The 14787-nt window shown below is 44.0% G+C and overlaps 1 protein-coding gene across 2 annotated transcripts in view; it reads right to left on the bottom strand.

Moving 5' to 3' along the window:
- Positions 1-14787, bottom strand: part of ERBB4 (erb-b2 receptor tyrosine kinase 4) — a 1420891-nt gene that overhangs the window by 470077 nt on the left and 936027 nt on the right. For both annotated transcript variants that reach the window (XM_075317538.1, XM_075317539.1), the window contains exons 6-8: positions 8509-8627; positions 3046-3187; positions 243-356 (exon numbers count right to left, since the gene is read on the bottom strand). In XM_075317538.1, coding sequence (XP_075173653.1) covers positions 243-356; positions 3046-3187; positions 8509-8627 — 375 coding nt within the window. The remainder of the gene's footprint in view (positions 1-242; positions 357-3045; positions 3188-8508; positions 8628-14787) is intronic.

Genomic DNA, 14787 nt, shown 5'->3' with positions numbered 1-14787 from the left:
GCAAAACATGTCTAGGGGGACACCACGCCTCTATCAAGGTCTAAGTCGTCGCATAGCAACGCGTGTGAAATCGCACAACGACCGTCGAGGTCGCTATGATTGCTGCTCCGTCGCTGCTTAAAATTACATGTTTGACAGCTTACTAGCGATCATCTAAGGTCGCTGTTACGTCACAGGAAATGGTGACGTAACAGCGACGTTGTTGACGTTGTCGTTGTGTGTGAACCCAGCTTAAGACAAACCTTTGGGGCATATTCCAGCACAAGGCTTGCACATCTTGATGCCATTCTCTTCTACTTCCATTTTGTTACTAGGACAGGCACGAACACAAGAACTGTCATCCACAACAAAATTATCTACAGAGAAGAAAGAAAATATGAATTAGCAAAGTGTGGCAGGTTTCCAATCAGACATCAGTTTATATATTTTCAACTTATTTAGTAGGATTATTTAGTCATTACGATTTTGTATTTGGTAAGTTTGTATTGATACAGTACATTCTACATTAGGTCCTTCTATTCTTAAATGAATAAAATGCAGTACCATGGTCAGTTCTCATCTGTAGAGATGAGAAACCTGAGGTTCGGTGTTCGTTGTTCGTACCAAACACAGATTTTACCAAAAAATATAGTTCAGTTTTGGAGTTCGGGTTCTTTACGTATGCAGACCACTCACGCGAGCATTCCTGTGCTCAGGTACACTCGGTCCTCAGCCCTGTGCGAGCTGCTTGCAGTGTTTGGGGGTAACAACAGCATGATCAGATGTAGTGTGCACCCCCAAAAAATGAAAAAAAAAAACAGCTTAACCTCCCCTAGAAGTGTTCTGTTTATGGCTGGCTGTATGTGGGTGAAGACTCGAACTGCCCAATTAGTAACTTCCATTGGGGTTCTGGTCAAGTCCTGGACCCAAACCGAACTTTATAGGTTGAACCCGCCTAACCGAAGTTCCATGGGTCCGCTCATGTCTAATCATCTTTTATCAGCTTTGGTCACCCACGTGTACTACTGCTCTGTTCATCATTAATGAGAGAAATGGAGAAAGCCATGTACAGCACTTGCCCGTCTTCATCAGTCACATAAACAATAAATGATTCAAGTCTGCGTGACTTCATTCTCATGATCAGATCAGCGGTGAGACCTATCAACAATCTAGTGAATGGCTGATACATCTATAAGGTGCCCTTACATATTAGGCAAAAATGAATCAACCTAGATAATCTAATGTGTATGGTGACCACAAAACTCTACTCGTTGACAGAGATCAAGAAGAAAAAGAAAGAAAGATCACGCATGCTGGATTTCAACATGCCTGATCTTTTGTTATTTGATGTCTAGCCGCTGATGAAGCCTTAATGATATACGATATAGGTACTTAGCATGTTATTCCTGCAATAGGTTTGATTTTCTCTTGTGCCTGTGTTACTCCTGTATCAAGTGCCCAGCTAATCTTTTTCCTCACGTTGTGTGGGTTTTAAGTGGCTTTAGGGGAATTTATTAATAGAAAAAAGATTTTGATCCAGAGGATTTACTTGAAAGTCCAGTGTGACAAAACTATTGGCAAGGCGAAATGTATATCGCAGAGGCACCACACAAAATATAGCTTTAGATACGGACCCAAGCGTTTCGACAGTCTGTCTTACTCATCTTGACCATGACCGTCAACACATGACAGACAGACAGTCAAAACGCGTGGGTATGCACCTTCAGCTATATTTTGTGTGGTTCCTCCACGATATATTTCACCTTGCCAATAGTTTTGTATTTTTAATATAAAATAAATGCTAAGTTTTATCATACTGGACATTGAAGTAAATCCGCTGGATTAAAATCCGTTTTCTACACATTGTGGAGGCAGCTCCAGCCAGACCCATGCAGAAGCCTCTACATCAGGAAGGTGGACAACATTTTAAAAGGGTGGGCCAACTTCTCATTTTTTCTTGTTTATGAATTAAGAGGCATATATTTGTGGTACATTTTTGGTATTGCAAAACATTCTTTCATTTGTGGATATTTTTCAGTACTTTCATGTGTATACTACAATAATAAAAGTATAGAGGTGACTAACAGGCTTCCAGCCGGTATAGTGCATTGCATGTCCGGCCACCTACAGAAGCCTAATTTATTTGAAAATGAAATAAGAAACAGTTACTACCTAAGCCACCTAGTGAATGGTAAGTGTAGGAGTGTCACGGGATAAGTACTGACGGAACAGGGGCTCCTAAGCTGCCCCTCAAACTCGAGACCCTGCGCGGTCCCTTATCCCAGAGGTAAGTTGATGGCAGCCAGGTCCAAGCCCCCAGCGTGACCCTGACTCCTGTCCAAGCCCTGATCTTATTCCCCCTACCCTGGGAGTGGCCGGAAACTCAGTAACAAAACCTCACAGAAAAGACACGGACAAGTGAGAACAAAACCTCGCACATACTGCACTCAAATACAAAGTGGAGACAATATGTGTACAGGAGAATAAAGAAATAGGTAGGGAATAAACTCACAATAGGGGAACATTCACACCCACACCACGCAGAATAGCAACTGTAGTTCACCATAAACGGGATAACCACTGAGACCGGGATCATTGAAGCTATCTTTGGCGATCTCCTACTACACTTCCCAGCCTTAAATAGGAAGAGACCAACTGTAGATGATAATTAGCAGCCCGGCTCCTAGAAGAGTTACACACTGCTACAAAAAGGATTAACTCCTGCATGGCTGGGAGCAGTAAAAACAACTCAGCCAATGCCCACCTGAGCTGATCACTTGAGAGACCACGTTGCCTGTTGGACTCTGCAATGTGAACAGAGTCTGATGCCTTAGTAGTAATTCACGTGTGTGGATCCGAACAGTGTATGACAGAGAGTGCATATTCACCAATATATATGACTGCCCTTATATAGCATCGTTGCTTGTACTCATTATTCATGCAAATATTGCCAACCTGCATTGTCACGCTCTTTTATTAGATACAAATTTTTCATCCTTACTACCTAAACCATTGTAGATATTATATTTGTTGATCCTAAAAATAAATAGTAATATACACACTTACGTGGGCATTTGTTCACGCAAAAAGCTCCATAAGTATACTTGGCTTTTGGGTTTTGTTCCAGTTGAAAAGCAGTCGGATTGTATATGTTGGGTTGAGGACACTGAGTGACGCAGGAGCCACTGTCGTTGAATTTTAGACAGGCCTGAAAAAGGACGACAGAATAACAATAGGAATAATTTAGATGACAACATCATCTGAAAGTTCTGCTTAATTGTTACACAAAATAAGTTAGTGAAGAATTTGACTAGTTCTTTCCTCCCCCTGTAACATTTATAGACTTGTGAATCTAAAGATTCGGTCCAGCCACCCCTGAGTTTGGTTGACAGAAAGAACAGAGAGTCTTTGCAATGAATTGAAAAGGGAGGGTGCGATCCTGCCAAGTGTCCTCTGCGAGGGAATGTTCCAAAAACTTCTGTTTTTCTTTTATAAAAAGCAACAAGCAAAAAATAAATATTTTGTTGACAGTGCTTGACAGGAGCAGGCTGAGGAGTAGCGCTGGTTACAGCAGTTAATAGCGTATTTTGCCTATATTCCCACTGAACACACTAATGATCTGTACTTCGGAGGGCTGGCCTGCTGCTCTCCTACGCCACCCATTTAAATTCCAGCTGTGGATCGAAACTACCAATTAGGAAGCGAGGCTGCCATTCATTCCTTTTGAATCTGCACAGGGGGAGGTTGTATTTTTACAAGAAACTAGGTCTGATATCTCCTGGGAGACCATGCTCTCCCACCCTTCTCAAGCCTTCACAGCCCCGTTATCTAAATCTTCGAAAAGTTCCTTCTCTTCTAGCTTTAGTGTAGTCAACACAAGCTGGAGAAATATTATACTGTGTAAATATTAAGTGTGTGATCCTGACATCTTTCTTTTTTTTAGTAAGAAGCAATAATCTGCTGACTTGGATCCGTTTACTGTCTGGTCAGACATTCAGAACTGGCTAACACAGCAATTTCAATTTATTTCCTGTCCCTGCCTGATTGCGAACACATTCAGAACATCTCTGACCTTCAAGATGCAAAATAATCAAAGTACATCTTGTTTGATTGCTAAGCTTCATGGGGTATTTTTAAGCTTGATCTCCATGTTGATAAAGTAACGGAAACTTGCAAGGTCAAAAACAGAAGTAAGATTTGTCAAAAGTTTGGACACACCTGTTCAGGCAATGTTTTTTCTTGTTCTTACTAGGAATGTGCACATTATAGATTCAGACTGAAGGCAGCAAACTACAAAGGAACAAATTTGGAAACGAGGAGTAAAGAGATGTGTGAAAAGAACCAGAATATGTATTAGATTAGATTCCTCAAAGTATTCTCCATTGACTCTGTGTAACGCCTGCCTGGATCCACAAACTCAGATGGCTGTAATGGACAGGATAGAGGGAAGCCACTCACCAAGCAGGACCCCCAGAACCCTGAAACCCTTTAACCCCTTTACAGGGATTTGGAATTACACAGGGCCCTGGAGATCACTACCTGTGGAAGGCAGCAGTTCGAGAGAGTAGTCGTTAGGCAGGGTTAAACCAGGACTTACAGAACAGGGACAGAATCGGCAGGCAAGGACGTAATCAGAAAACGTAGCAGAGGTCAAATCCGGATCGGGCAGCAAGGTACATAAACAGCAAGCAGGAGAGGTAGTCAGAACACAAGCAAAAGTCAGAACACCAGAATCACAAAACAGAACAGGGTAGAACAGGAGCCAGAATATCAGAACTATCTCTGGCAGTGGTCAGCAGACAGGAGGGGAATTAAGAAGGGTGTGGTGTCTTCCCATTGGCTGTAGCTGAATGATGGTAACTTCAGCTGGAAAACACACGCCACCTATAGTCAGCCAGTGGTACTGCAGATCACAAGATAACCCAGCCCAGTGGATGAGCGGAGCCTTCGCCCACCGGCGCCGCTGGCATCAACTCCTCTCCCATCACCAGCACCATCCACGGCAGGAACAGGGCGTTGCCTGGCGATCGGAGTAGAAGTCGCTGGAGTGGACTCCGGTGGTGACGTAACACTCTGATAACAGCTTTATATCTCCTTGATATTCATGTAAGCAGCTACTTCAGTTCTTCAGATATCACCTCCAATAGCTTAAAGGGAACCTGTCATCAGATTTGGCAACTATAAGCTGCGGCCACCACCAGTAAGCCCTTATGTACAGCATTCTACAATACTGTATATAAGAGCCCAGGTCGCACTGTAGAACAAAAAAAAAACATTTACAGTATTATACTGATCAAGGGGTTGGTTTGGCCCGATGGGTGTTGCTGCTCTCTGTCCGGCACCTCCTTTGTGCTGCGATGCCTGTCCTCCTTCTTCACAAGCCCATGTGGATGATGCGTCCTACGTCATACACCCAGGCCGGCATTCAGTCCTGCGCAGGCGCACTGTGATCTGCCCTGCTGAGCTCATAAGGGTAAAACCTGGTGGCAGGTTCCCTTTAAAATGATGAGGTACGCCTCATCATTCACAGGCTTTTAGCAAATATTTGAGGGTTTTGTTTCAGAAGCATTGTTAAGAAATTTAAGGTGTTTTATTTCATATGTTTCTTCACTCCTTGTTTCTGTATGTGTCTTTTTATAGTTTTGCTGCCTTCAGTCTGAATTTATAATGTACACAGCAATGTGTGTTCCAACAATGACTAGGAAAACCATTGCATAAACTGTTGTGTCCAAACTTTTTACTAGTTTTATAAAAGACCTGAGCATTGCTGCACTTAGCCTAACTTACATGACTTCCCATCTGCTTTTGATTCTTATTTTAGTTTACTCATTGGTTTAAATTGTAAATGATAAGAAAAACTCCCCTTAAATAGACAACTATAATGTAAATCCATTTTTTTTTATGAGACCTTTCTTGAAACTATATGTAAGGCCTTTTTTCTGGTGCTTATTCACCTTATGTGTTGTATTTTTATGTGTCCAACTAAGGGCGAACATACCATTGGTGAAACCTCTGCAGTCACGCGAGACCCCAATTGCTAAAAGGACCCATTTCCAATTCCTAAAGAGAAGCGGCTTCTGTAGCAGACACATAAAATGGGCTGATACGATGAGCTATTGAACTACAAGGGGCTCATATACTGTTCTTGCCCCGTGGCCCTCTTCTGCCTGTGTCCATCTTTGCATCCAACATATGTGGTTATACTTCTACATGGAATACATTTTTTACAAAGAGGATCAATGGGTGAGGTGTGTCTTATAATTGCATATGTTGGAGCTGTATGTTTTCCCAGTGTATACAGCGAACATGTATCATAAACATGGTGTTAACTGTAGATATGAGAGACCAAGGTTCGGTGTTTGTACTAAACATAGACTTTGAAAAAAAAAACAAAACCGAGTTTGGGTTCGGAGTTCGGGTGCCTTACGTATGCAAACCACTTTCGAGCATCGCTGTGCTCAGGTACGCTCGGTGCTCAGGCCAGTGCGAGCCTCTCCCAGTGCTTGATCGGCTTGTAATGGGGGTAACAATCAGATGTAGTGTGCACCAAAGGAAAAAAATAGAAAAGCCCACTGTTACGGGGGGCTGTCTGATAATAAAACCTAAAGGAATGTCAGACAGTCAGGGTCCACCGTGCAAAGACTCTGCTGCAGACTATGGCAGAGGATAAGGGGTATATAAGTGTGCCACTGTAAATAATGATAGCACAAGTGCAGAGTGCAATACCTCTGTTATACTCACAGAGGAATATAATTAGAAAATAAAGCAATTCCTCCCTTACTTGGAGGGTGTGTGGAATGGTCTCTGTTAAAGATCACAGAGACAAAAGCAGTGAGTGTGAAATGGCACCTACCTAGGTCCGTTCCTCTAGTGGTGCCAGGAGACGGACAGCAGCGTAAGCCGCACAAAGCTCCTACCTGCGTTCGCTCCACTAGTGTGCGAGGACACGAACACTAGATATGGCACCTGCCTAGGTCCGCTCCACTAGTGTTGCAAAAGAGACGGACAGCAGCGTAAGCCACACAATGCTCCTACCTGCGTTCGCTCCACTAGTGTGCGAGGACACGAACCACTAGATATGGCACCTGCCTAGGTCCGCTCTTCTAGTGGTGCAAAAGAGACGGACAGCAGCATAAGCCGTACAAAGCTCCTACCTCTGTTCGCTCCCCTAGTGTGCGAGGATACGAACAACTGCCAGACGCAGTATAAGGAACGTTACCCTAGTGGCAACGTCCACCTACAACTAGAATCACAAGGCCCAGCCGGACCATGTGCCTCAGGTACCTGCCTATGTCCGCTCCACTAAAAGGTAAGGATACGGACTGCAGCCGAAGCTGTAAGGTATAAGAACGCTACCCTGACGGTAGCGCTCACCTAACATAGACAGATGCCTAGAGGGACGTGCACAGGGCGTCTACCCTCATGCATGTACCAAGAGGACTGAGCGCCGGGTGGCGTGCGTCAGGGTCTTATATAGACTCTGTGCCTCATCCAAGATGGAGGACACCAGAGCCAATCCGCTGCCAGAATGACAGCAATGACGTCACGCTGGCCTATCACCGAGCAAAGCATCACAAGCACATGACCAGCGACCAATCGGCATAGAAGGTGTCAGAGACATGTGACCACGTGTCACAAGCACATGACCAGTGGCCAATCAGCTTAGAAGGTGTCAGAGACATGTGACCTCGTGTCAGCGATGATGTCACCCGCACATGTGCAATGGCTCCAAGATAGGACTTAGTCTCCAGCGCTTGCACATGTGCAGTAGCAAGAAATCCGGACATAGTCTCCAGAACCACAGCAACCGTAACACCCACCTACCCGTCCCCGGAAGTGTTCTGTTTATGGTTGGCTCCATGAGGGTGGAGACCCGAACTGCCCAATTAGTGACTTCTATTGGGGTTCGGGTGAAGTACGGGTACCAAACTAAACTTTATCTAAAGTCCGGTTCAACCCACCAAACTGAGCTTCTACGGGTCCTCTCATCTCTAGTGTTAACATAAACTAAAAGTTTCAAGTCTGAAAATGAGAGATTCTGCTCTACCCCTTGGGCATGGAGTGGATAAGTGATTCTCTGTATAGCAATGTGGGGTTGAATAAATATATAATAAATGTATAAATAACATAAATTTAGTAGTCTGTGTTTTACTTACTTATATTACTTAACCATTTACATTGAGAGTATCACAAAACTTGTATCAAGCATGAGGTGGGGATTTAAAAACTGCACAAAATGGTAATTTCTAAATCCGCAAAGTGTTCTGTTCTTTCGGAAACCAGAAATCATATGCATTAGCACATAAATACGTTCAACTTCTTATTTGCAAAACGTATAAAATCTGCCAGGGCTAATGCATCCTGATGGTTAATAAGACACGGAATGGGAGAAATATATGAAAGAACTAAATGAACGGCTACGTTTGGAGGGAAAAATGGATGAGAAGGAGAATCATTCGGTGTCGGAATATTAAATCACAGCTAAAAAAGGGTTGTGGTGGGTGGAAAGATAAATGACAGACAACATACAAAGCAGTCAGTGTCTTTAGGTCCTGAGCAGCCTCCAGCACATTCCCGGTGACAGCAATTACTAACATACGGTCCATAGCAGCGTCCATCACACTGCTCGGCACACACGATCTTCGTCACTGGTGGGGTAGAAAGATAGCGCTATTAAGAAACTAAAAAGCCAATATACACTATATACAGTCCAAATGTACGTATGCATTACATATTTAGATATCTTACGCAATCCAAAATTTAGAGTCCTTAACCCCAAGTGCTTCATGTTTCATTCTTCAGGTGATATGTCTATGCTCAGTAGACTCAAAGAGGAGGTTTTCTATATCATTACCAACTACACAAGGAGTAAAGCTGGCTATACACTAGATATAAAAGCAGTACCTGCTAATTTGAGGATGACCACTGACTGTCACGTTTATCTCTCGGCGTAGAGAGATTTGTGACGGTTCTTCTATTTGAGTTTCCCCCTACTCTGGAGACTATATTAAATGGACTTTGATTTGTGTTGGCGCAGCTAGAGTTAATGTCCATTTTTCCCTTGCTGCAAGTTGCCTAATTGGAACTCAGCTGTAGTCTTTTGTGGCCACACTCCTCCTCTTTTAAAGACCCATCAGCCATCTCTTCCTTGCAGTTGATAGAAATCTCATTCTACCAAGTTCTCCTGTGGAGATAGAGCGTCGTTTGCAGCTTCTGGTACAAGTGTTGCTGTTTGCTTGCTATTGTTGTGGAGCTACTCTTTGTCTTGTATTTTCTTCCCTGCTTTGGTTTTCCCCTTTACCATTTTGTTATCTTATACCTCTTTGTTTGGGTGCAGTGTGTTTGAGTTTTGATTTCCCCCATTTGTCTATTTTCTGTATGATTACCGCTCTGATTCCAGTCCGTCCCCTTATGTGGTAGAGTGAGGGAACTAGATCAAACCTGGTTAAAAGCAGGGCTAGGGTGGCGGCCAAGGCTTCCTCACCTTCAGAGGCAATTTTGGGATCACGGATAGCTAGGGCCCTCCTAGCCTGAGGGTCAGTCCAGTCCAGTCTTATTCTCCGGTTACCTCCATCCCTTCCTGTGACACTAACCACCTAACATATAGGGGATGTCTCACAACTGACAGATGTCAAAAGAGATGATCATTCGGCTGTTATATATGAACTACCCAACCCTTTTGTTCTCGGAGAAGATAAGTAACTATCAGGGGGTCTAGAAGTGGCTTGATGCTCTTTTCTACTGAGAACACAAGCAAGTTTTGCCCAGCAGAGTGTACATGTGCATGGAGGGGTCAGGGCAGAAAACTACTGAGGATGTCCTACTAGAGTGCCCAAATGGACATCACAAAAAGGGCTACTTCCATTTGGATCCAGAGTTATTGAGCCAGTCTGGAGAGTGGCTAATGTAGAGCAGTTCCCCTGGTTTTAAGCGGGCTCATTCTTTTTAAAGGGCTGGTTCACTACTATGCAAAACTGATAGGGAAGGCTTGTTTTAAATACCTTGTTCAGTCAATTCTGCCTCTGAGTGGCGCTATCACAGTACACTCTTCCCCATGAAATGACCCCCCCCACCCGAGCCTCCGTGACCTCTTGGATCTGGTGATGTCATGTCAACTTCCAGTTGACCTGACATCACTGAGATGGTCCCAAACTTCCTGAGTGACTGGACTGTGGGTGGTGTTTCACCGCTTGTCACAGCTCCTACCTGCACCTCCCTGCAAAGAAGGAGAGCGTGGGCTGTGAAGTTGGGCTGTGATGAGCGGTGAAACGCCGCACACAGCCCAGTCACTGAGGGAGACTGGGGTTGGCCTTGGTGGTTGTCAGGTCAACTTAAAGTTGATGTGACATCACCGGATCCCGGAGGTCATGGAGCCTTGGGGGGGGGGTCACTTCATGGGGATGAACGGACCGCCATAGCATCGCTCAAAGGCAGAATTGGCTGAACAAGGTATTTAGAAAAAAACCTTCCCTATCATTGTCCCCAAACTGGAACATTACCCACCTAAGACTCCCCTGACTTTAATTAATGGGCTGATTGGTAGGGCAGATACTTTTTTTTAGGCCGGAGTTCCACTTGCATCGCATCACCCGGCATGGCCTGACGCTTTCCGGACATGAGCGTCTCAGCTTCATAGAAGTACATGCTGCTGACCTACTCCTGTTAGGAGAGTGTGCGGCCGTGTTGGGTGATGTGATGCAAGACTCGTGCGAGTCATACGCAAGTGCAACTCCGGCCTTAGAGAAGAGGTTGTCTTCATAAGATTATTTTCAATCATGGTTTTCTGTGTCTTTCACCTATGAATTGAAATTTGTTCCTAATAGTTATTAGTTTTGTTGAACTTGTTGACCTTATAGCATGGGTATCAGACTGGAGTTTTTTTGCACTAGTTCATGGAATGCTCTTTCTCTCGTTGACAGAGTAGTGAAGCTTACTACACAATATTTCTTAGGATATAGAAACTTTTTAGTTTACTCTGTGTTCATAAGATAACCCTTGTACTTCTACATCATGTGGGTGGATATCGCACATGCATGTCATTTAGTCTATTTTAGGACTGTGACAGTCATTTCCATCTATTTTATGTATGCTTGATGATTACCAAAAACATTGAACTGTGTCATTTTTTGTTCCACGGTGCAGAATGAAGCATTCATCTATATAACATTCCCATCCATTTCACAGGCCAGAAATCAAGATTCCTAATGTTAATGGAACTCAAACAAGAATGGCAAATATAGACTCTGCATCTCCTCCAGAATAATAATTAGCCTTGAGATGCCCCACTGCACGATGAAGAATGCAGGCGATCACACTACAATGAAAATCCCTATTCTGCACTGATGAGCCTGGGGGAATCGGCCCCATTTTCAGTGAAATGTTTCCGTTAATTTTACATGGTGTCCGGACGCTGCACCAATCTTGCAAACACAAGGTTGGTGGACAAATTAAATCAATATGGGAGACTTATGAACATGCAAAGTTATTAGCACAATACACAGATTTTAATTAAAGATGTTGTGTGCCGCAAAAGTGCCTGGGCGATTCTGATTGATTTGGGATGCTGTTTCAGCTATTTTCTTGCCGTTTGCACCAAAGTCTTCCTAGATGTTCCCTGATTTAATTGGATATTAACGATATAGCTGGAATTCTCTGAGCGATGCTCACAGGAGATGTAACAGGTGCTGCTCGCTCAGTATTCTGCTTGAATCTCACAAACAGCAGAATCATAATTTCATATTGTATTATTTACCCCGAGACTCATGTAGAGACGCGAAAAGTTTAGTGTAAAGAAAAAAACAATAGTCCTTAGAATTACCATTGTTGATAATTTTAAGGCAAACTTTGAATTCACATTTTTGGCCATTACTCCTAAAAATACATGTATAAAATAGAAAAAGAATAAGCTCTTCTGCCAAGGTGTCCTGCTTTTTAAGACACTGCAAAAGATTATTTTAGGGCAAGCTGCTTATAAGTCTTAAAGGGAACTTGTCAGGTGCAATATGCACCCAGAACCACGAGCAGTTCTGGGTGCATATTGCTAATCCCTGTATAACCGTGCCTGTATACACTAGCATAGATAAAGAGGTCTTTAGAAAAAGTATTTCTAAAGGTCTTTTATCGTATGCTAATGAACGAGGGCAATAGTCCCAAGGGCATTGCTTCCCTTGCTAGTTGGTCCCATTAGCATGTTAGTACACCCCTGTGCTTCATCTGTCCAGGACCTGCCAATGTCTGCCGCTGGACTTGCTAGGGTTAGGTGAGTAAATGATGTTTATTTTTTATTTTAATATTCTGTTAGGGTCATTATGTGTGGGGCTACTCAGGAGCCATCATACATAGTGGGGGCTACCAAGGGAACCCAAATACATACATGGGGGCCAATAAGGGGGCATTATAGGAGCTTCTAAGAGTGTGCTCAAACATAGAGTGTCTACTAACTGGGTCATCATACAGTGTGAGGATTACTAAGGGTACCATGACACAACATGGGGCTAGTAAGGAGGCTATGATACAGTATGGGGGCTACTAAGGGGAACTATAATACAGAACGGGGGTTACTATGTGGGTTATAATTCAGTGTGGGGGGCTACTAAGAGGGCCATCATACAGACTGGGGTCTACTAATGAGGCCATCATACAGAGTGAGGGCTATTAACAAGGCCATCACACAGAGTGGGTGCTAATAAGGGGGTCAAAATACTGTGTGGATTACTGTGGAGACTATCATACAGTTTGTGGACTACTGTGGGCCTGTGGGGGCCATAATACAGGGAATGGGCCATCATACAGTGTGCAGGCTAATGTGGGGCCAGCGTACAGCATGGAGGCATGATATAGTGTGGGGATTACAATGGGGCAATTGTACAATGTGTAGGTTATCATACAATGTAGGATCCAGTATACACTGTGAGGGCTACTAAAAAGTCATTATATAATGTGGAGGCTACTGTGGGGCCATCATACTGTGTGAGAGCTACTTTGGCTCCCATCATATGGTGTGGAGTCTACTGTGGGGACATCATACAGTTTGTGGGACATTATTGTTTGTATAGGAGAGATATGAGGCATCATACTGTGTATTGGGGAGCTCTGGGGAAATCATACTGTCTAGAAATGAGCTGTCAGGGCATCATATTGTGTATGTGCAGCTGTGCAGCCATTATACTGTTTAAAGGGGAGGTATTTGGAAGGGACATCATAATGTGTAGAAAGAAGCTGTGGGGACATAATACTGTGTATAGGATAATTGTGGGGTACCATACTGTGTATAGGAGGGCTGCGGAACATCATGTTATGTATAGGTGAACTGTAGGCCCATTTTACTGTGTATAAAGACCTGTGTGCGCATTATACTGTGTATAGGAGAACTGTAGGGACATCATACTGTGTAGGGAGGAGTTGTGAGCCCATGATACTGTGCATACGGGAGCTGTGATGACATCATATGTGCATACCTCCCAACTTTTCAAGAAAGGAAAGAGGGACAAAGTATGCGGCGCGCGCATCGCGCCGCGGCAAATTTTGACCACGCCCCTAGCCACACCCCTAGCCACACCCATTTGGCAGTAAGGGTCATTCAGCAGTTGCTGAATCTATGATTCTATCTAATTATGATTCTATCTCTCTATCTATGATTCTATCTATCCATCTATCTATCTATGATTCTATCTATGATTCTTTATATGATTCTATCTATCTATGATTCTATCTCTCTATCTATGATTCTATCTCTATCTATCTATTATCTTTCGTGTATCTATATATCCCTCTATCATCCATCCCTCTATCATCCATCCATCCCACTATCATCCATCCCTCCCTCTATCCCTCCCTCTATCTCTCCATTCATCCATCCATTCATCCCTCTATTATCCATCCATCCATCCCTCTATCCCTCCATTCATCCCTCTATCATCCATGCATCCATCCCTCCCTCTATCCCTCCATTCATCCCTCCATTCATCCCTCTATCATCCATCCCTCCCTCTATCCCTCCATTCATCCCTCTATCTCTCCATCCATCCCTCCATTTCATCCCTCCATTCATCCCTCCATTCATCCCTCCATTCATCCCTTTATCCCTCCATTCATCCCTCCATTCATCCCGCTATCCCTCCATTTATCCCTCCATTCATCCCTCTATCATCCATCCATCCCTCCCTCTATCCCTCCCTCTATCCCTCCCTCTATCCCTCCATTCATCCCTCCATTCATGCCTCTATCATCCATCCATCCCTCCCTCTATCCCTTCCTCTATCCCTCCATCCATCCCTCCATTCATCCCTCTATCATCCATCCATCCCTCCCTCTATCCCTCCTTTCATCCCTCTATCCCTCCATTCATCCCTCCTTCTATCCCTCCATTCATCCCTCAATTCATCCCTCTATCATCCATCCATCCCTGCCTCTATACCTCTATTCATCCCTCTATCCCTCCATTCATCCCTCCCTCTATCCCTCCATTCATCCCTCTATCATCCATCCCTCCCTCTATCCCTTCATTCATCCCTCTATCATCCATGCATCCATCCCTCCCTCTATCCCTCCATTCATCCCTCCATTCATCCCTCTATCATCCATCCCTCCCTCTATCCCTCCATTCATCCCTCCATTCATCCCTCTATCATCCATCCCTCCCTCTATCCCTCCATTCATCCCTCCATTCATCCCTCTATCATCCATCCATCCCTCCCTCTATCTCTCCATTCATCCCTCCATTCATACCTCCATTCATCCCTCTATCCCTACATTCATCCCTCTATCATCCATCCATCACTCCCTCTTTCCCTCCCTCTATCCCTCCAT

The sequence above is a fragment of the Anomaloglossus baeobatrachus genome, chromosome 7, assembly GCF_048569485.1.
Source record: "Anomaloglossus baeobatrachus isolate aAnoBae1 chromosome 7, aAnoBae1.hap1, whole genome shotgun sequence".
Classification (NCBI taxonomy): domain Eukaryota; kingdom Metazoa; phylum Chordata; class Amphibia; order Anura; family Aromobatidae; genus Anomaloglossus; species Anomaloglossus baeobatrachus.
This window is presented reverse-complemented; position numbering and strand designations above follow the sequence as displayed.